General features: G+C 39.7%; 1 protein-coding gene across 1 annotated transcript in view; it reads right to left on the minus strand.

Moving 5' to 3' along the window:
- Window positions 1-460: 460 nt before the first annotated feature.
- FAM20C (FAM20C golgi associated secretory pathway kinase) overlaps window positions 461-20,810 on the minus strand; it is an 81,631-nt gene continuing 61,281 nt past the window's right edge. Inside the window, exons 5-10 of the mRNA XM_007065367.4 lie at window positions 20,015-20,130; window positions 9,957-10,137; window positions 9,197-9,306; window positions 3,697-3,778; window positions 2,805-2,864; window positions 461-1,593 (exon numbers count right to left, since the gene is read on the minus strand). Of these exons, the coding sequence (XP_007065429.1) occupies window positions 1,341-1,593; window positions 2,805-2,864; window positions 3,697-3,778; window positions 9,197-9,306; window positions 9,957-10,137; window positions 20,015-20,130 (802 nt within the window). The 3' untranslated portion in view covers window positions 461-1,340. The remainder of the gene's footprint in view (window positions 1,594-2,804; window positions 2,865-3,696; window positions 3,779-9,196; window positions 9,307-9,956; window positions 10,138-20,014; window positions 20,131-20,810) is intronic.

Below are 20,810 nucleotides of genomic sequence, written 5' to 3' on the forward strand. Positions count from 1 at the left end.
GCAAAGGGCAGGCAGGGGGAAGAGGTGGGGATATGGCTCTGTTAAAACTTCTGTACCAGTCTATAGACCTAGCCCAGCACACAAGGGAAAGCAGCTGCACTGTGTCAAAGGGGACTTGGGAAATCAAGGTGCCACAAGTACTCCTGTTCTTTTTTCAAGGAAGCACAGTGGTTCTAGGAGTCATGTTACCTCCCAGAGCTCTTCCTGGGCCAGTAACCAGCTGCATGCCCCTGTATTCAGGGCTATTGCTAAATACCACAATTGCGTACACAGTAGCAAAGCTGCTGCAGAATTTCAATGTATATTACCTATCTGTTGTCTGCTCTGGCACAACCAGCTCTGTCTAGAACTGCAAAATGTGATTACAAATTAAACATGTATTTTCCAAATATTTAGTTAGTGTATATTTTTCCTTTGAAATATATTTGCAATTTAAATGAATCCATGCAGACACTCTGGCTACACAGTTGCCATATCTTTATTGCACTTTTACCACATTGCAAACAATTCCACAAAAATGCTGCAAAAGTAAGCCTAGAAGCTGCCGAAAGCAGCTTTTACTCATATATGTATATATTTACACAAAACTATCAAAAGCAAAGTTGGAAAAGTAACAGCCCTACTACGATAGTCTAGAAAGATCAGAGCTGCTACTGTCTGATGGATAAATAGTACAACTTGTCATTTTACATCACTCTGTAAAACCAACATTCAAGTATTCTTGTCAATGCACAGTTATCGAAATCCCCTTCCAGCTAATCACTGTACTTATTATTGTTGTGGCTGTTATTTTTGCTTTTAAAAGTTCACGTGTCTTAACCCTTTAAATGCTGAGTAGTTGAAAAACAAAGCATTCAATTTAAAGTAGGTACAGTGAATGAGAGCACTTAAAGGGTTAACACAAAATACTAAGTGGCCTGTCACCAAGAATAAATTGCGAATCACAAAACTATGCTGTCCCTCTTTTGTTAAATTTGGTAGTAGGTATCTGTGGTTTTCATAGATATACCATATATAAATACAAAATATTAAATAAAGGCCTCCTTTCTATACAAAAAGAGCAGGAGGTGTTTTGCCACCAGACTAGAGTCACCTGTCAGTGACTTCAATATTTTCCAAACCTTTTCATATTCTGATTTAGGAACTATTTAAAAGCATCACATTAGACTTATTTTTGTTAATTAACTAATCCTTCACAGAGTCTACACTTTACCTACTTTGGGAACAATTATATCTCATTTTTGAATTCATTGAATTCACAAAGTTGCATACACAGTCTTTTGCAAGACTTTTTTTTATCTTCTTTACTTAGCTAGTAAAAATGCAGTCATATGATTTCACTACCTTTTGGTTGTAATAGTGTTAACATCAGTGTCAAAGTCATTTTCAACCACATTAACATAACCATCTTTTTCTATACAGTCACTAACAGCTTTCAGAACAATCCGTAGCCTCCTGTCCATTGCCTCTAGGTGTAGCTGATAAAGGATGGGTGCAACCTTATCTTTTAGTAAAGATTCCTCCATCAAGTGACTTAGTTTGTATTCCTCCTTGGCTAATAACTGTAATCGTAGATAGGTAGACTTCCTTATTCTAGGAATGAAGGGAAAAGGATAAGTCAATATTTGAGTTTCGCTTTATTACATGTGGCATAAAAGACAGAATTGAAATAACCCTTCTCATGATAACGTGGAAGACACTGACATAAGAAAACATGGTACATACGTAATATGTCAGGCACATATTCTTAACGAGTGGCCAACATTTTCAAAATTCTTTAGTGGTTTCAGGTGGCTCAATTTTTAAATGCCCTCTTGAGATGTATTAAAAAGGCCTGATTTTGAGACAGTGCTGATCACCCACCATCTGAAATCGGACTCCCCTTTGAAGTTTCTCAGGTTGGGCACCCCAAAATTAAGGCACCCAGTATCATTAGTCACATCTGAAATTCTTGGCCAGTGACATTAAGGATAAAATTTTTCAAAACTCTCTAAGTGAGTTAGGAACCAAATTCCTGTTTTTCAAAATTTACTTAGGCCAAAGAGACTCGACAATCACAAAAAGTTGAAGAAATCGGAAGTTTGCGCTGGACGTAACTGAAATAGTTTTGCTGAAAATCTCTTTCTACTGATGCAAATGAGGTATGTACATTTAAAAAAAGACTTTGAGTAACCTTTCAAAGTGCTTACATGACTTAAGAGCCCAAGTCTCATTTTCAAAAGGGACTTAAGTGCCTAACTGTCTCTAAAATCAGTGGGATTTAGGCTCCTAAGTGCCCAAAGAGCATCAGTGCAGAACTTTTTAACAAGAACATACTGCCCATAGCTTTTAAATGAAATTGCATGGAAGACTAAACCCAACATTTAGAGACAATTTCTGTGCCTAATAAGCAAGCATTTAAAAAAAACCCCAGAAAACAATTAAGCTGGAAAAACATGCATATAAACTTCTCAGGCAACTACAGTACATAGGCAGTGGTGTACAATCTCTATCTGAAATCTCCTCTTCTAGGTCAAGCTCAGCATGGTGCACATCTAGATGGGAAATCCATCGACAGAAAACCTCTTTTGCATCTAGAAAAGGAGTACTTGTGGCACCTGTTTTCATCACATTTGACTGCTGTCACTGCCTCAGCTTTGTAAGCACCAATTCAACAAACAGATCGCGTTGGTCAACACTAGATGTCCAACAATACCCAGAGCACCTTAAATGAGTGGTTTATGCAGCACATGGCTCACTCCTGAGCATTTCAGTCCTGCCAGCTGAAAAACAGGGCTCATTACAGATACCAAAATAAGACATACCTGCAGCACTGGGTTAAAGGCACCAATATGGAGAGCTCATCATGGGAATATTTTCCAAACCTATTGAAAAATAAAGGATGAAATGACAAAGGGTATCTCAATGTCTAACCCACAACTGCGTCTTTTCATTCCAGAAAATTAAAAACAATCTTTAGGAATATAGGGCCTGATCAGTGAAGGCAATGGGAGTTTTGCCACGGGTGCATGATCAAGCACTGACAAGATGGGGAAAAGGGGAGACAATGGTACCAAGTTCCTGAGCTTAGCCCCCCCCCCAAACATCTGTAATTCGGGTCAAATCTGGGTGAAGTGGGAGCGGGTGGGGCCTCAGCGAAAATGATGTACCCAGGCCTCAAATTTCTCTCAACCGGCCTTTTCAAGCCAAAGAACAGAACAAAGATTGTGTCTTAAATTGATGGGGATTTACTATTCTGGGTGGAAATTGAATGCAGGTAATTATATTACAAGAGCAGAAGAATGGTCTTGTGATTAATGAACAAGACCGAGGCTCAGGATATCTGGGTTCAATCCCACCCGTACCACAGCCTTCCCCTATCAGCTCAGGTAATTCATATAATCTCTCTTGGTCTCAGTTCCCCATCTGTGAAATGGGGATAATAATACTTCCTTTCTCACACTCTTTGTCTGTCTTATCTATTTATATCAAAAGCTCTTCAAGCCGGGGCTGTCTCATATCTGTGTTTGTACAGCATCTAATCCTACAGATCGCTGATTTCAGTTAGGGCCTCTAGACACTGCTATAATACTAATAAATAAGAATAATTAATAATGTATACATTGAAATATATAAATTATCTCCATAGCTGTGTTGTCATGAAGTTAGTCTGGCCAAAATTATTCCACTGATCAATAAAATTATTAACATATTTACCCTCTTCCATTATCTAAGTGGATAATAAATGTTTCATTTCCAAACTTTTCAAAGGTTTCATAGTGATGTCGATCCATATTTCCTAGAGAATAAATAATAATAATAATAACAATAGTGATAATAATGATAGAACAAAACAAAATGACAACTCTACACTGTTATTCCTAAAGTTTTGTTGCTGGGAATGCAAATTGGCAGATAGTCCAGAAGCTGCTTATTTCAGCCATGATCTGAATATTTCTGACTTTCTTAGTTACCTGTGAAAAATTATTGTAGTTAGTCATTATTAGCTATGAAAAATGCTAAAAGATGTGGCAAATTACAGAAGATATTTTTGTTCAATACTTTTTAGCTTGATTCTATATTATCTTCCAACTGAGGACTTAGCAGATTAATTGGGAACTCTTTAATATTTATTTCTTTTGATTTATTAAAAATATCACTATCCTTTCATTTGGGAGCTCTTATATTATTTACAATATACATTCTCATATAACAACAGATGATAAATTTCTCATACCATTTTAAGGGCTAAATTATGGTTTGCCCTGTGTAAGTCACAACGCATAGTTGCTGTAAGAATCATGATCTGGTTTCGAGGTCCCTCTCTCCTGACAGTCCTATCTCTAGTGCAGGCTACTTCTAGTATTCTGGTTGGCTGGCACATTTATGAGAACGAGGCTTGTCTCCGCCCACTCCCACCCTTGCCTGCCCGTTCTCCACTCACATGTGGAAGTAGCAGCTCTACAGAGCCCACTCTCCCCCACATGCTGGAACCCACCACGCATGCAGCCCAAGGGGATAGGAGATTTTTGTGCTCCCTTATTCCCCTGTGCAGGTGTATACGGCAAGCTACAATCTTGCCCTAAATAATTAACCTCCCGGCAAACCCTGTGAAATCTCCAGCATCCTCCTCAGAATTCTTCATCTTCAAAAGGCTTGGAGAAAAGATGAGCTTTTCAACCCGTTTGTGATGAACATATCCAAACTCTGGAGGACCAAGTGAGAGGAAGTGAATTCCCTCACTGAGAATGCCCTGCCAGCTATCCTGTCTCTGTTATAATGAGGGGTCCTGCTCAAGCACCTCAGCTGACCTCAACTTCATAGGGAGACAATCTCTGCAATAACCAAATCCTAAACCAGTAAGACCTTTTACAGGTAAAACCAACACTGACACTCCACCTCCCAGGCAGCCAGTGAGCTCACAAAGCACCAATATTGTATTCTCGTGGTGTGACTCTCTACTCAAGGAGCCTGTGTTTACACTGGGCAAAATGTATCCTGTTAGAAAAGGCATTAACTAACATGACTTAACTCACGTGATGTTAAACATGACTTAGTGTCCAGGATTAACCATGACCAGCTAAACCCAGTGTCCTTATCTATGCTAAGAGGAAATCATATTTAATGTCGCGCTAGCCAAATTCAGGCTGGTAGGTAAGAGATTGAAGTCCAGGACCTCCATGGGAGCATTCTCTGTTCCAGTTCCACGCACAGGGCCAGTTAGACAGGCAGAACTGCAGGGTCTGAGACAATGGTGTAGGGAGGAGGGGTTTAGATTTATTAGGAACTGGGGAAACTTTTGGGAAAGGGAGAGCCTATCCAGGAAGGATGGAACCAGATTGCTGGCACTTAAAATTAAAAAGGTCATAGAGCAGTTTTTAAACTAAGGGCTGGGGGGAAAGCTGACTGGTGCAGAGGAGCATGTGGTTCGGACAGAGGCATCCCTTAGGGGAAGATCTATTAATGAAGATTCTCTATGTCCTAGTAAAGAGGAGAGGATGGATGATGATAAAATACAGGTAGGATCTGATGAGAAACAGTCAAATGAAAAAGAGTCCCATTCAGTTACAGTATGTAATGGCAGACAGCTAAAAAGCGACAAGTTTTTGAAGTGCTTATATACAAATGCTAGAAGTGTAAATAATAATATGGGTGAACTAGAGTGCCTCGTATTAAATGAGGATATTGATATAATAGGCATCACAGAAACTTGGTAGAATGAGGATAATCAATGGGCCATAGTAACACCAGGGTACAAAATATATCAGAAGGACAGAACAGGTCATGCTGGTGGGGGAGTGGCACTATATGTGAAAGAAAGTGTAGAATCAAATGAAGTAAAAAGCTTAAATGAACCAAACTGTACCATGGAATCTCTATGGATAGTAATTCCATGTTCGAATAATAAGAATATAGCAGTAGGGATATATTACAGACCACCTGACTAGGATGGTGATAGTGACTGTGAAATGCTCAGGGAGATTAGAGAAGCTATAAAAATAAAAAACTCAATAATAATGGGGGATTTCAACTATCCCCATATTGTCTAAGTACATGTCACCTCAGGACGGGATGCAGAAATAGTTTCTTGACACCTTAAATGACTGCTTCTTGGAGCAGCTGGTCCTGGAACCCAAAAGAGGAGAGGCAATTCTTGATTTAGTCCTAAGTGCAGCACAGGATCTGTTCCAAAAAGTGAATATAGCTGGACGGCTTGGTAATAGTAACCATAATATAATTAACTTTAACATCCCTGTGGTGGGGAAAATATTACAGCAGCCCAACACTGTAGCATTTAATTTCAGAAAGGGGAACTACACAAAAATGAGGAAGTTATTTAAACAGAAATTAAAAGGTACAGTGCCAAAAGTGAAATCCCTGCAAGCTGCATGGAAACTTTTTAAAGACACCATAATTGAGGCTCAGCTTAAATGTATACCCCAAATTAAAAAACATAGTAAGTGAACCAAAAAAGTGCCACTGTGGCTAAACAAGAAAGTAAAGGAAGCGGTGAGAGACAAAAAGGCATCCTTTAAAAAGTGGAAGTTTAATCCTAATGAGAAAAATAGAAAGGAGCATAAACTCTGGCAAATGAAGTATAAAAATATAATTAGGAAGGCCAAAAAGAATTTGAAGAACAGTTATCTAAAGACTCAAATTTTTTTTTATGTACATCAGAAGCAGGAAGCCTTCTAAACAACCAGTGGGGCCACTGGACGATCGAGATGCTAAAGGAGCACTCAAGGATGATAAGGCCATTGCGGAGAAACCAAATGAATTCTTTGCATTGGTCTTCACGGCTGAGGATGTGAGGGAAATTCCCAAACCTGAGCCATTCTTTTTAGGTGACAAATCTGAGGAACTGTCACAGATTGAGGTGTCATTAGAGGAGGTTTTGGAACAAATTGATAAACTAAATAGTAATAAGTCACCAGGACCAGATGGCATTCACCCAAGAGTTCTGAAGGAACTCAAATGTGAAATTGCAGAACTACTAACTGTAGTCTGTAACCTATCATTTAAATCAGCTTCTGTACCAAATGACTGGATGATAGTTAATATGACGCCAATTTTTTAAAAGGGTTCCAGAGGTAATCCCGGCAATTACAGGCCGGTAAGCATGACTTCAGTACCAGGCAAACTGGTTGAAACTATAGTAAAGAACAAAATTGTCAGACACAGAGATGAACATAATTTGTTGGGGAAGAGTCAACATGGTTTTTGTAAAGGGAAATCATGCCTCACCAATGTACTACATACAGTTCTTTTAGGGGGTCAACAAGCAGGTGGACAAGGGAGATCCAGTGGATATAGTGTACTTAGATTTTCAAAAATCCTTTGAAAAGGTCCCTCACCAAAGGCTCTTAAGCAAAGTAAGTTGTCATAGAATAAAAGGGAAAGTCCTTTCATGGTCTGGTAACTGGTTAAAAAATAGGACACAAAGGGTAGGAATAAATGATCAGTTTTCAGAATGGAGAGAGGTAAATAGTGGTGTCCCCCAGGGGTCTGTACAGGAACCAGTTTTATTCAACATATTAATAAATGACCTGGAAAAAGGGGTAAACAGTGAGGTGGCAAAATTTGCAGATGATACCAAACTACTCAAGATAGTTAAGTCCCAAGCAGACTGTGAAGATCTCCAAAAGGATCTCCCAAAACTGGGTGACTGGGCAACAAAATGGCAGATGAAATTCAATGTTGATAAATGCGAAGTAATCCACACTGGATAACATAATCCCAACTATACACATAAAATGATGGGGTCTAAATTAGCCGTTACCACTCAAGAAAGAGATCTTGAAGTCATTGTGGATAGTTCTCTGAAAACATCCACTCAATGTGCAGCGGCAGTCAAAAAAACAAAAAAGAACAGAATACTGGGAATCATTAAGAAAGGGATAGATAATAAGACAGAAAATATCTTATTGCCTCTATATAACTCCATGGTACACCCACATCTTGAATACTGCATGCAGATATGGTTGCCCCATCTCAAAAAAGGTATATTGCGATTGGAAAAGGTTCAGAAAAGGGCAACAAAAACTATTAGGCGTATGGAACGGCTGCCATATGAGGAGCGATTAATAAGACAGTGACTTTTCAGCTTGGAAAAGAGACAACTAGGGGGATATGATAGCGGTCTATAAAATCATGACTGGTGTGGGAGAAAGTAAATAAGGAAGTATAACACAAGAACTAGGGCTGAAATTAAACAGGCAGCAGGTTTAAAACAAACAAAAGGAAATATTTTTTCACACAACGCACAACCAGAAGATGTTGTGAAGGCCAAGATTATAACAAGGTTCAAAAAAGAACTAGATAAGTTCAAGGAGGATAGGTCCATCAACAGCTATTAGCCAGGATGGGCAGGGATGGTGTCCCTAGCCTCTGTTTGCCAGAAGCTGGGAAAGGGCAACAAGGGATGGATCACTGGATGATTACCTGTTTTGTTCATTCCCTCTGGGGCACCTGGCATTGTCTACTGTCAGAAGACAAGATCCTGGGCTAGATGGACCTTTGGTCTGACCCAGTATGGCCGTTCTTATGTTCTTAGTTATGTTACTTAGCATGTTTTCTAACATCTTGCTTGCAGTGGGTAGCTGCAGTCTGTACTGGCTTCAGTTTCCAAGTGGTCTCAAGCTGTAACCCCATGTTCAGTACATTACAGTAGGCCTAGGATATGTTACTCTTGTCTAGTGTTTGTAAGTAATTATTTTATTTCTGAATGGGTTGCGCATAAAAAAAAATACTGTTTGTGTGTGTTCTGCATCTTTCCTGCTTGAGAATCAATAGTCCCCTTTTTATCTACCACACCTTATGCACTGGCACACAGGTGTACAAAGATCTACCAATAATGTACAGCCTGGACATGTACCTGTAGAAAGCATCCATTACAACGGAGTGAAATTCACTGTAAACTGTATTGCAGAGGCTCTGAATTTCCATGAAGAACATTTCATGTGACTGTCAAAAAGGACATTAATCATTGTGCTTATTTACAATATAGTTCTAGAAATCTTTGTTCTTTTAATCTGCACTGATGCAAATATGTCCAAATAAATGTGCAATATTTCACAATTACCCAGATTGCACATACAAGTATTTGCAATATTAGGTGTGCATTAGAAAATTGCTGAACTATACAAAACACTGTATGGAGAACTGGTTCTTACTATAATTAAACATTGCATTTAATTTTAAAAGATCTGAAACATACCCATTAGAAAATCAAAAATTGTCATATCCATTATATCCAAAATTCTGGTCCCACTGTCATAGGGTGGTGTTTGTTTAACTTCTTCACAATAATCCGGATCAACTTCCCATCTGGAAAAGAGATATTGTTGATCGTTTATATTCGATCTAGAAGTCACTCTGAATCACAAAACCTTTCCAAGATTTAGTTGTACTGCAGTGGGTTAGGACTAGCACATGTACAACCAGTTCTACAGGCTGTTTTAAGCAAATCAAATTCTGATAAAGATTGTGTCTGATGAATGAAGGTAAATTTTCTAGAATTTCTAGAAGAATCATGAGTTTGAGGAAAATATCTGGTTCCCAGATCCAAAAATTAGGAGATCAGGTGTGCCTTCTAATAATTACAAAGTCAGATATCTAAACTACTCAACACTTGTTTAGGACTGACTGCTTCAGTACTGGACACCGATACAGGCCTTGATCCTGAAAAGACTTACCCAAGTGCTTGTCTTTAGGCATGGGCATAGTCCCACTGAAGCCCATTCAAGGATCAGGTGCTTCTTCCAGATTCCAAATATTTTTTTTCCAAGTACATCATTGTCTAGGGGGCCTGATTTAATGCCCACTGAAGGCAATGAAAAAGCTCCCACTGACTTCAGTGGGTTTTGGATTAGACCTCTGCAGAATTTGTGTTTATTTTTTAATTCACCACTGCTTATATTCTACCCAGCAATACATTAGCTCTGCTGCTGGAAAGCCCTTTGGTCTCCACTACTCACTCTGCTTTCTTGCGTTTATGGTAGGAGCGCCGCCATGGATTTCTCCAGGTTTTCCTTTTAGCTAAAGACAGGTCAGGTAGGAAAGCAGCGAGAGAACCTTCGATCTGATCTGGTTTTCCACAAAGAGCATGCTCGGTTGAGCAGTAGTATGAGCACTCACCATAGAAACAGATGTTGTTTGCTGACAAAGGAAAGGAAACATCAGAAAACTTTCTCTTTTATTAGTGTTTAGAGTATGGAAAACACATAAAATACACAAACAACCACAAAAAAATATATGATTCTGACTCAAAGCCCACTGATGACTGTGGTAGTCTTTCCATGGCCTTCAATGAGCAGTAGGGGCCTGATCCAGTGTCCACTGAAGTCAATGGAGAGATTGCTATTGATTTCAGTGGGTTTGAAGTGGGGCTTGGATCAGGCCCTCTGTGAATATTTCCAATTTATGTATATTCTAATAAAATAAAAAATAGTTTCCTCTACACTTTTCCAACTTCAATATGCCTTTTGAGCAATATGAGTCCCTACAGACACGGACGGTAAGCTCTAGACTTAACATAGTTCCCCCAAATACAGTACCTGAACATTAGATAATAACCAATATTGCTAAGAGTTTGCTCAGCGCTTTCTGGAAATCAGGTCCCTTTGAAATGTCTCAAGTTGGGAACCTAGAAATTAATGTATCCAAAATCAATAGTAACTTTTTAAAATTCTGTCTCATTTCTTCGAACACTGACAGCATTTTTTGGTAGAAGATGTTTTCATTTTACAAGGGAGAATTGTTTGCGATACATACTCAATTTTCCAGGGAATCACAGAGCTAGCTTTGGCAATAGATATCTTAAATTTCCTCTCTGCATGCTGCATTATTCCATTAGCCAACAAACAGAATGCCTCAACAGCAACTTATCATATTTTACAGGGCCTAGTACTTTAAAATCTCACAACTACCATCATATATTTGAATGGTACTAGGAATGCCATAATCCACTTCCCAAGTGAATACACTAGAAGGCTGAAAGATGAGTACTTTATTCCATGAAAGAAACCAGATTATTAGCAAGAAAAGCAGAGTGATGTTCCTATTATTGCCGTTTTACTACAGGGCTTAAAAAATGTACTTTGCTCAAATGCGTAAAATATAAGTTGTGCAAGATTGTGTCCTCTCCTTACGCTACTGTGCCACAGGGATAAGGAGTAAGAATCTCCACTCATAGTCCAGCTCACTGCAAGGCCACGCAGCATAGCACTGCTGTGCTTGAGTGCTGCTTACAGGGTTGCTGCTCCTGGGGAGCAACTCACTGAAAATGGGGCAGGGATGGGTGAAGCCAGGGCTCAACACGCATCCCTTCACAGGCTGGCCTGCAGAACCTGCTGTCTGCACAGGCAGCTCCATGCTACACCGTAAAGAAGTGTGGCTAGTGACTTTCCCCCTAATGCAATAGGACAGTTCAAGGTCTCTGAGGCCAAATTCCTCCTGGAGCTTGCTTTGGGGTGGTGCAGCTCTGCATAACCATTTCATTGGAGCTTCATGCTAATGGCATGATCTAACCCTGTAGCAAAATAAAGCATCCAAAGTGGAAACAGAATAGTGTGTGTACATAAGGTACATAGTGTGTGTACATAAGGTAGGTGATACAGGAGAAAGAGTAGGGAGGAAGAATGGTCCTTGACAGTACAGTGCTAGCATATTGCATGTTTAAAGAGGACACTCCCTCAGACAGATGTAGAAGCTTCAGTAATGCTGTTGTGTCCTTTTGCAAAGTAAGGCTGAACATACTTTTAAATTCAGGAGACTATGAAAGTGCAGTAAAACTCGTGATGATGCCATCACTGATTGGAATTGCTCAGGTCTATTATTTAGAAGACAGACTGATTACCATGAAATTGTCTCATACAATCAGAGTACAGGGTTGATGGATTTTTACTTAACAGTTTTTCCTAGTTATTCATTTCCATACATTTTGGTTGTGGGCATCTGAATTGTGCATTATATGGTTATAACTCAGTGGTCACATATCATGCAAATCCCTGTACTCTGATAGGCTGGCAGTTATTATTAGTCAATGAGGGTATAAGAACAATTATATCATGTCCTCAATGTTTACTTACATTGGCTAAGTCCCTTCTGATTTTGTTCCGAAACACAATGTAAACAAATATATATTACATTTATCTTGAGGGCAAGAGCCTTTTTGATAAGTAGAAAGAGAGAGAGAGAGACAAAAAAACAGTAAAAGAAAAAATGAAGAGGTGAAATGATAACAGGGGGAAAAGAAGAGCCAAAAAGATATTTTTGAACTTGAAATAATAATAATAAAAATCTTATGGCAATTTGAGCACCCTCCCTTTAAAAAAAAAACGTTTTTCCTTTCATTTAAAATGTGAGCATTGCCTTAACAATTTCAGGATAAGAATAATAACTTCAGGAGATTTCCCGTAACTCAGAAATAACCACATCCTTGGCTGATAAACCCCTTGGGTTGATTATTTCCTATAATCACCTCAGCCTTCAGTCTTGTTGCGTGTTCAACAAAGGATATGATTAATAGGTTTCAAACAGGAATAACTCTCAATTTATCCTTTAAATAACTTGAAACAGTCCTGTAATTCCTATCGAAACACTGGCATCTTTGGAAAATATCTTTCACATTGCATAGGAATACAGCTTTATCTATCTATCTATCTATCTATCTATCTAATCTACAATTTAGCTTAAAATAAACTACTATAGGACTCCACCTTCTAAAATGTGAAGGGGGTTTTATTTCCTCTCTTAAGGCTCTCCTCCAAACAGCCACTGTAGCGCTAGTCTGGCTGCAGTTTTCCACAAAGCTACACATGCACTGAAGCTTTTTAGCTTTGCCTTTGATCACGACTGTTAAATCAGGAGGGTTTCATGCCTCCATCTGAACGTTTTTCATAATACATAATGAAAGGGGGATGTGGTCTGAACATTGGCTGAATGCTATGGTAAGCTGCAGTTTACTAGGAAACTGGATTATCGCATTGTACTAGGCAGTGGTACTATTAGCTAATAACTCCAGAGGAAAAAACATTTGAGATTATGCCTTTGAAAGAAATTAATCTAGACAAACTATTGCAATGCTAAACACAAAAGATGATTTGCACAAAAGCACACACAGGATCAGATTGTGATCCTTGCTGCAGGATAAAATAGGGGAGTGAGGGGACGTAAAGAGACTGCCTGCATTCCTCCAAGCCTCCTACTTCCTGAAGGGGGCAGTGCAGTGGGAAGAACAGCCAACCTCTAGCTACTACTCCCCATCCTGTACTGGTGCGCATGGAGTGGGGAGGGCAGGAGCAGGGAATGGGCAGAGCCTTGGCACAGCTTATTTCCCCCATGGAAAGTCAAAATTGGGTCCATGCTCTCAGGGGCAGTGCTAGGCATAAGCAGACTAAGGGTATGTCTACACTACCCGCTGGATCGATGGGCAGCGATCAATCCAGTGGGGATCGATTTATCGTGTCTAGTCTAGACATGATAAATCGACCCCGAGTGCTCTCCCGTCGACTCCTGTACTCCACCAGGCGGAGTCGATGGGGGAGCGGCAGCAGTCGACTCACCGCAGTGAAGACACCGTGGTAAGTTGATCTAAGTACTTCAACTTCAGCTACGTTATTCACTTAGCTGAAGTTGCATAACTTACATAGATTCTGCCCCCCCCCCCCAGTGTAGACCAGGGCTAAGCAATTGCTTAGGGTCCCAAGCAGATTAAGTGGGCCCTGCTGAAGTACTACCCCCCAAATACCCTTCATCTTATTTAATGGGGACTTTTAAACAAGTGTATTCATGTGTGTTGTGTTGGTATATTTATTCGTTTGAGGAAATAATACAATTAGTGTTTTAGGGGGAGGAGTAAGGGCCCCCCAGAAAGACTCCTGCTTAGGGACCCCAATGGCCTAGCACCACCTCTGTGTCTGCTCCTGGGTCAGCACAACTGTGTGTTGCCCCATACGTGGGGCAGACTGTAAGATTGCCATCTAGCCCACATGTTTTAATTTAGTCGAGTGTCAGCATTGCCTGTTCATTTCCTGATGTGGATAATCCACTGATATTTGTCTTGATAGTTTAAGATACTTTCTCTATAAAGTCTACATGAATCTGCTTACACCCCGGAGGGAGGAAACTTACCATCCGCTATCCTGAACCATAACTGTTTTGTAAAGAGCAAAAGACACAAGAATGACACTCATCTGCTGTCATATCCGCTGTACATTTGACCTTTTTTTTAGAAAGGAATGACATGAAATACCGCGCTTTGTACTGCAGGATGAATGACTTGGAATCAACTGAATGCAGTCAGCAGCTTTCCATATTTTTAGTACAAACAACCGGGAATAATAATTTGGCATTCATCATGTAGTTGTAGCTAAATAAAGCCACAGCAAAGTTTATGGCATATCACCACAGTCACATCAGCCGCTGCATGGGATGACAGAACTAACATGATACATGCTGGCTGCACTGTGCTTTCCAATCAATCATTGTTCTTATTGGGGCATATCCAGCTATTGATTTTTTACACAGAACTCCCAGTGACTTCAATGGTCATCCCACACATTGAAGGATGGCCGGATATGTCCTGTTGTTAGGACAACGGATCTGAAGCAAAACCCACAAGAGTATTTCTTGATGATAAGCTACAGTCAATAACAAGGCCTTTTCTGCCCCCAATGGCATGCTCTGTTGGCCCAGACTTGTGGCCCAGAGTCCCATTGGCTTCAATAGTCTTGCGCAGGGGACTGCAGGATTCTGGCACCGTAGCTCACATTTTAGCATCATTGGAATGATAGAAATGCGTTGTGCAAATCTCTTATGAATGGGCATTTTGCCATTAAAAATATTTCTACCCCTTCCTGCATGCAGGGATTGCGACAAGGTAGGGTTGTAATATTATGGGGGTATATCTCTCTGAATAGCATTCTTCAAAAGGATTTCTTAAAAAAAAAATTCAAAAACACAGATGCTGAATATTTGTAATAATCCACAACTCCCATTAAGATTAATTCATATATATATAGGACTTTAACAGGAGCCCCGTGTGAGGACCAAGGGCAGTATTTGGTTGTTTAATATATTGTGTGGGGATGCAGCCAAAGGGGGAGCACAACACATCTGCAAAGGATGCAACCTAGTGCAAAGGGTGGCGGGGTGCATCAGCACTATCCACAGCATTGGCACCCCGGAAAGGGAGGGGATGTTTCAGATGGGTGGTTGCACTGAAATATTTCTGCTGTGTCTTGTATCAATGTGTTAACTTCCATTTCATTAAATAAAGAACATGAGCAGGAACATTTTGAGGGGCCCAAAGTGATATTGCAATACCTTTGTCCTATACTTAAGGCATTTGAATATGAATTGACAAGATTTGTGGGTTTTGACAAAATGCCTTGTAATCATAATCAAGTGATCGAAAAATAGGAGTATCAAGGCTCAGCCTGATTATTATAATTAAAATTCAAAATGTGTCTGTGCATCTATCCATCCATCTTGTGGCTTTCATAACGTTAGCAGAACAATAATTCTGCTTAGGTAGAAAAGGAACATTTAAAAATGCTTTACAATCAAATGACTTGGCAGTACCATTATTTCACTGAAAGTAGTGTTACTTTTAATACTGTGCATTTAGCAATACCCTTGCAATCAAAAGTCTAGAAAGAGGATATAATCCTGAATGTTTACTACAGCAGTACATGAAAAGATCTTTAATCTACCTGCTCAGAATAATAACAGACTCAGATTTGCTATTGTTGGCTGGAAAAAAAAACCCATCCACAATCCCCTGGAATTGGTTACTCTGAATGAAAGCGCTAATGCTTACTAGAACGAAAACGATGGCTGACATTAATATGTCTCTTTTTGCTACCTGAAGAAGAGTTCTCTGTAAGCTTGAAAGCATGTCTCTCTCACCAACAGAACCGGGTCCAGTCAAAGCTATTACCTCATCCACCTTCTCCCTTTTGCTAGTAAGTTACTATTCCTTTCTAAGAGTACTAGAGTTTCCATAGCTTCCCCTGCTGCAAAGGATGTAAAATTAATTTAAATGATTACTCATCTATTTCCATGTCTCATGATTAGACCAAACTGCTTGCAAGTGCACTTTTTCTGCAATGTGCTTTCTCTTGGAATGCAGTATTGACTGACCCTATTGCTGTCCAGTTTCAGGGTTTTACATTTCTCCGCATAAGAATGAATGCTTCCCTGATGTGTAGTTCCAAACAAGAGCTGTCTGGAAGTTATTGGCACAGAAGGGCCAGATAGCCCTGTCCCATGGGACAACACTCGGAGGTGGCCTCGGGCACGGAAACTCTGTTCCATTGCCGGGATGAGGTTTGCACACTCCACACATCATAGGACAAGCTGAGGATTTGGCCCTAACACCTCTTGGAGTGATCATTAGATGCACAAGACCATTTGAAGCTCTGTGCCTCTCTCCACACCCCTACAGCTTGCTGGAAGTGTGAGTCCATTGGATCCATGCAGCCAGGGACTCCCCTTTAAGGGGTAGTTTCCTAGTCTGGTGGGGACTCTGTGCAAAATGAATGCCACTTACTGCTGCATTGACTTTAAGGGGTGTGTGTGTGGGGGAGTTATGTTTATGGAGGAGACACTGTGTCTCCACAGCCCTTAACTCTCCGCATGCACTGGGATAGAGCTGCAGAGACAACATACATTCAGCTACAGGGGGAATCCCATGGAGATCTTGAGAGCTCAATGTGACACAGAGATGTGAAGTATTCCGTGGTTTCTTATTATGTTCGTATTGCATGTACTAAATCTAGTCAGTTTAGCACAAAATGTGGCAGAGGAGAAACTTCCAGAGGCAAATCAACCTGTGCCCTGAGAATAGGGGAATTTCTAACTGGGCAAGCTGAGAGCTGTCTTTGATATGATCAGATGTTTCACCACATCATAAATCCTGCAGCAGGGGAATATCAGAGCTATAGAGACTCCTTCAACTACTGGGCTGAGGTAGCCCTGGCTGATATCTGAGGCTTCCCACTTGTGAAGCCAGCACTGAAATCAGTGGGATCCTTTCAAATGCGCTATTTAATCTGCTATTTGGGCTTGGTGTTAGGTCCCTGGATTTGTCCAATAGTGCTTAATTTAGGACCTTTATTACTTCTGGACCCCACATTAATTAATTAATGCCATTTAAGGTCAGTATGAGATACAAGATGCAGGCTGTTCTTACAGAAATGTGAGTCTGGCTAATTAAACTAAGGATTTGCAGAGAATGGCTTTGCAATTCACTAACATGCTATAAGGAAGGTATATTGATTTAGAAAATCTATAATGCAAAAACACACAAGTTAAGCATTTTATTCTCCAGCAAAGCCTGAGTCATGGTTAATCAAATATTTTAATTGCGTTTATCTGAATCACATAAATAGAGGTGGATAAAGGATTATGCTTGGACCTTCCTTTGAATGTCTAAAATTGTATCATGATGAGATAAAGAACTTTATCTTAACTCGCAGTCTTTTCTCTGGAATTCGTTGCTTCAGTTGCTTTAAACTGTTCAGATATTTTAGCATTGTTTTATGATTCTGCTTTCAGAAATCACACTAGGTTTCCCTTAAAACCTTGATATGTAAATTGGAAAAAACAAAGGACCATACCCTTCCAAATCTTGCTCACAAGCATGGGAATACAGTGGTTAACATTTCAAGTGAGCAAAACAAACTACATTAATTTAACATTACCCACCAGATTTTCAGCCCAAATTTTATCTCTAAATTTTGCTCACAGTATTGCATCCATAATTGATTGCAGTGATCATATTTTGTGCATGAAAATTCACATTTGTCACTCAAGTGCTTGACTGGATTACCCACATTCCTGTGTGTGTACACAAAGTGGGTGCATACCTTGTTTTGTGAGCATGGTCAATTAGTTGTATATGTAAAAATGGGCACTCAAAACTTGAGGGTAGATTTAACTTTTTGCAGTTATGCAATTTATTTTCCAAGTGAAGTTACTGCTATAAATTACAGCATGTTAAAAATGTGCATATAACAATGCTGAAAATATATCATGATCTCAAAAATGTAGACATCACTAATGACTCCATAGGTGATTTTATGTGCACAAGTGTGACACACACAATAAATAGCTATTTTTGTAATGAAAACCTAAAATGGAGGGTTATGGTTTTCATCTGATGCAGGCATGTAACGATTATGTTCATGGAAACTGAGGGGAAGGATTCTCTTGTGATTAAGACTTGGGACTGGGACTCAAGGAATCTGGGGTCAATTCTCAGCTCTGTCAGAGATTTCCTGAATGACCCAATCACATAGACCCAAATTCAAATCACATAGACCCAATTCAGGAAAACACTTAAGCACACTGCATATCATGTAACATCATTTAATAGTAAAGTCAATGGGAATTAAGCACATCCTTTTTACTCTGTGTTTGCATTAGGGAGTAGCCTCTGGGGTGTGTGGATTATTGAACTCTTAAGAATGAGCCTTTGAAAATTCAGATGTTGCATTTTATGAGGCTACTAGAGCTGGGCAAATACAGAAGAAATCATTCAGGATCATACTGTGAATAACACCCACAGATTCGCTGGTATGATGTTCACAACCCCTTTTATTGGCTATCCTCAATGTACAATTTTATTATTTACAAGAATGTTTACGGAGGTTAATATTCTCCCTGGTGCAGAGGGCCAGAACAAGGGCTATGCACCAGTTAGGTCACAGTTAAACCCTATTCTGAGGATATAAATGGGACTTACATGCTGCATAGGCCTTGTGGTAGCCTTTGGAACACAGCTGATTTCCACCTGGAAGGAGAAAAGGAGTACGTGTGGCACCTTAGAGACTAACCAATTTATTTGACCATAAGCTTTCGTGAGCTACAGCTCACTTCATCGGATGCATACTGTGGAAACTGCAGAAGACATTATATACACAGAGACCATGAAACAATACCTCCTCCCACCCCACTCTCCTGCTGGTAATAGCTTATCTAAAGTGATCACTCTCCTTACAATGTGTATGATAATCAAGTTGGGCCATTTCCAGCACAAATCCAGCACAAATTGTAAGGAGAGTGATCACTTTAGATAAGCTATTACCAGCAGGAGAGTGGGGTGGGAGGAGGTATTGTTTCATGGTCTCTGTGTATATAATGTCTTCTGCAGTTTCCACAGTATGCATCCGATGAAGTGAGCTGTAGCTCACGAAAGCTTATGCTCAAATAAATTGGTTAGTCTCTAAGGTGCCATACGTACTCCTTTTCTTTTTGCGAATACAGACTAACACGGCTGTTACTCTGACACCTGGAAGGAGTATCCTTCATACATATTGCTCAAGTGTCACACTGCCTTGTTATTGATACCGATGTAAATATGTGTCCATGAGAACGTTTGGGACTGAGATGATTTATTCAGTTCCCCTCCCATATATAAAAGTTTCAGCCATCCAATCAGGGAGCAGAAATAATAGTATGTAACCTATTGCGATGATCAGTCATATAGCATAAATAGTAAATGTGCTAAGTGTTAGTTGTTTTGAATAATTTGCAAGTAACTGATGAAAATGCTTTACATAAAACACTTGTTGAATAATTTTCATTAACAAACAAAGACACACAAATCGAACTCATTGGATTATTTGTGAATGGCAAAAGGGAGAATGTGGATGAGGTCATATCTTTTACTGGACTAACTTCTCTTGGCGAAGGGGAAGGAAGCAGAGACCTGAAGAAGAGCTCTGTATAGCTTGCAAGGTTGTACCTTCCACCAACAGAAGTTGGTCCAATAACAGATATTACATCACCCACCCTGTGTCTTTCATATTCTGGGATCAGCTCGGCTACAACAATACTGAAAAAAGGGACTCAGTTCAATACAGTATATTGTTTGCTGTCAATAGAGCATGACCTGATCCAACAGCTCCCCTGACAAACCATATTTGTTTTTATTTAAAGGTATATAAAAAGAGACCTTATATTACAATTAAACAATAGGTGTCTCCCTTGTGACATAGGAAGAGGGCAATGTAATGCATAAAACTACCTGGTGAAATGAAAAATGTCCTCCACAGTTTCTTGTCACGAGTAACATCCCTAATTTCTCTGGTCATATTAACCAATCTACCTGCAACAGGTGGAACGCGACGAAAATCTAGGATCCTGGAAGTGAAATAAAAGGGGCAGTTTACTTTTAAGATTCTTTATACAACAACAACAAAACCTCTGATAATTCCTGCCTCTAAAAACGTAATTGTGATGCAAATTAAAGAGGTACATTATACCCAGAAGGCACCATCTAAATTTTTCTTTGGCCTTCATATTTCAAAGACCCTCATCAAGTTTAAACCAGATCATCCATGGTGCATAGTATACATGCTCAAGATGTAATGTTAAACGTTCATTGTTATGAGTCCCGATTTAGCCTTATTCTATAAAGGATAAGAACGGCCATACTGGGTCAGACCAAAGGTCCATCTAGCCCAGTATCCTGTCTTCTGACAGTGGCCAATGCCAGGTGCTTCAGAGGGAATAAACAGAACTGATAATCATAAAGTGATCCAAGCAGAATCACTATATGATTAAAAGCAAGAGGATACAATGTTTCATTAAAAAATTAAGCAATGTAATATCCTAGAAATCTAAGATACAAGAGACCTGTTTGTTAGTCCAGTCCAACTCCTCACCAATGCAGGATTGTTCTCTAAAGGACGTTATCCATTGCTTTTTCACTCCTGTTTTGAGAGAAGCTAGACACGGGGTTCCAATGTCTTGCATTGGTAACCTATTACCCTCATTCCAGGATATCCAGAGAGGCCCAAAAGGCCCCAATCTAACCCTTG

The sequence above is a fragment of the Chelonia mydas genome, chromosome 10 (assembly GCF_015237465.2).
Source record: "Chelonia mydas isolate rCheMyd1 chromosome 10, rCheMyd1.pri.v2, whole genome shotgun sequence".
Classification (NCBI taxonomy): domain Eukaryota; kingdom Metazoa; phylum Chordata; order Testudines; family Cheloniidae; genus Chelonia; species Chelonia mydas.